Source organism: Piliocolobus tephrosceles, unplaced genomic scaffold (assembly GCF_002776525.5).
Source record: "Piliocolobus tephrosceles isolate RC106 unplaced genomic scaffold, ASM277652v3 unscaffolded_23658, whole genome shotgun sequence".
Taxonomy (NCBI): domain Eukaryota; kingdom Metazoa; phylum Chordata; class Mammalia; order Primates; family Cercopithecidae; genus Piliocolobus; species Piliocolobus tephrosceles.
In genome coordinates this window covers 1874-4218 of record NW_022306152.1, presented here as the reverse complement: position 1 = coordinate 4218, position 2345 = coordinate 1874, and the positions used below count along the sequence as shown (strand labels likewise).

The 2345-nt window shown below is 54.5% G+C and overlaps 1 protein-coding gene across 1 annotated transcript; it reads left to right on the top strand.

The window, feature by feature from the left end:
- Positions 1-707: 707 nt before the first annotated feature.
- Positions 708-2033, top strand: LOC111534420 (cyclin-L2-like; the record flags this gene model as incomplete). Its single annotated transcript, XM_023201031.2, has 4 exons — positions 708-819; positions 904-996; positions 1181-1528; positions 1620-2033. Coding segments are annotated over 4 exons (641 nt in total), but the record flags the coding sequence as incomplete, so codon positions are not given.
- Positions 2034-2345: the final 312 nt, after the last annotated feature.

Below are 2345 nucleotides of genomic sequence, written 5' to 3'. Positions count from 1 at the left end.
ACTATGCCCAGCTTTCTTTTTTTTCTTTTTTGGGACGGAGTCTTACTCTGTTGCTCAGCTTGGAGTGCAGTGGCACTATCTGGGATCACTACAACCTCTGCCTCCCAGGTTCTGGTGATTCTTGTGCCTCACCCTCCCAAGTAGCTGGGATTACAGGTGCCCACCACCACGCTCAGGTAATTTGTGTGTATGTGTGTGTGTGTGTGTGTGTGTATACACACACATATGTATGTTTTGGGTTTTTTTGTTTTGTGTTTCTTGAGATGGAGTTTTGCTCTGTTGCCAGGTAAGTACTGTGGCGCGATCTCGGCTCACTGTAACCTCCGCCTCCCGGGTTCAAGCGATTCTCCTGTCTCAGCCTCTGGAGTAGCTGGGACTACAAGCACACACCACCAAGCCCAGCTAATTTTTGTATTTTTAGTAGAGACGGGGTTTCACCATGTTGGCCAGGATGGTCTTGATCTATTGACTTCATGATCTGCCCGCCTCAGCCTCCCAAAGTGCTGGGCTTATGGGCGTGAGCCCCCACGCCCGGCCCCATCTGCATTTCTGAGATGCCTGTGTAAGTTCCGGGTCCCAGGCTGGCAGGCAGTTACAGTCTGAATCGCTGTGCGACGTGGAGAGGGGCCTTATCTTGCTCTACTAACTTGTTTCTTATTGGGAGAGTTTTTTTGTGGTTGGCTTTTAACCTCTTGTTCTGATTCTAGTGGAATCCCCCAAAGAAGGTAAGGGGGGCAAGCCTTCCCCACCCTCCGTGAAGAACACCAAGAGGAGGGCAGAGGGCGCCAAGAAAGCCAAGGCCGACAGCCCCGTGAACGGGTAAGACCCTTGGGCGGCCCGGGGGGCTGTCGGGGTTGGCTGGAGAGACTCCTGGTCTGTAATTGGCTCCTGTCCTGTTCATAGCTTGCCGAAGGGGCGAGAGAGTCGAAGTCGGAGTCGGAGCCGTGAGCAGAGCTACTCGAGGTCCCCATCCCGATCGGCGTCTCCTAAGAGGAGGTGTGTGCCTCGGGGCGCACCCGGGAGGCCGATGCCGGGTGGGGCTGTCCCTCGGGGTAATCATTCTCAGCTGAGGTGGTTTCTTGTTTCCCTAAACCTGGAGCTGGTGTATCTGAGCTCCTGTGGCTGTGTTGGGCCTGGCTGGCCAGACGGTCGGTTGCAGAACATGTGTTCTTCCTCCCAGGAAAAGTGACAGCGGCTCCACGTCTGGCGGGTCCAAGTCGCAGAGCCGCTCCCGGAGCCGGAGTGACTCCCCACCGAGACAGGCCCCCCGCAGTGCTCCCTACAAAGGCTCTGAGATTCGGGGCTCCCGGAAATCCAAGGACTGCAAGTACCCCCAGAAGCCACACAAGTCTCGGAGCCGGAGTTCATCCCGTTCCCGAAGCAGGTCACGGGAGCGGGTGGATAATCCAGGAAAATACAAGAAGAAAAGTCATTACTACAGAGATCAGCGACGGGAGCGCTCGAGGTCATACGAACGCACGGGCCGTCGCTATGAGCGGGACCACTCCGGGCACAGCAGGCATCGGAGGTGAGGTGGGGTTGCAGTGACTGGCGGCCGCAGGCCCTTCCCTGGGGGGTTCCTGATGGCTGCCCTTTGACCCCCGGGTGTGCTCCCTCAGCGCAGGTGACCCTAGAGCAGGATTCTTTTTGGAAATGTATGTTGAGTGGACCTTGGTGGATTTGGAAATGGAACGGAGGGACCGGTGACACGTGCTTCAGACCGGTCTGGGGTGCGGCGCACACCTGGACCCGTGCAGGGCCCGGCTCGGCGGCAGCTCTGAGGCCAGCTCGATGAAAAAGTGAACGCACACGCCCCTGTTGGCGTGGCCTGGTGCTATCGGCAGCCGCTTTCCACTCCCCGACTGATACTCAATTACGTGAAGCCAAGAAAGATGATTTTTAGAATCTTTGCCTATATTAGGTTGTACTTATGTACATATTTTGCAGTGTTTCACAAGAGAAAATGGCCTTAATTGCCCCTTATTCTCTCTCCACATTGTAAATAAACATGTGTTTAATACAAGTTAAAGCTATATATGAAAACTCAGAACTTGAATCCTGTCAGCTTAAAACTTGTGTAGGGAATCCTGACTTTTAAACTGTGAGGGTATTTGGATCTGTGTTGAAAGTCGTATATTTTTATCTGTGCAGTGCTGAGTGCAGGCCACCAGCTTCTAAATAGAGGTTCCCTATATGCGCGTATGACATGGTGAATAAACACAGCTCTCTCCACTCAGGACATCTGGAGCGTTATGGACGTGGTAGGTGGTCGTTCTGCGTGCTTGTGAAAGTGGCCGGGCGTGTGCACAGCCAGCGTGCCCACTCTCGGGCTCCTTGCTCCCTGC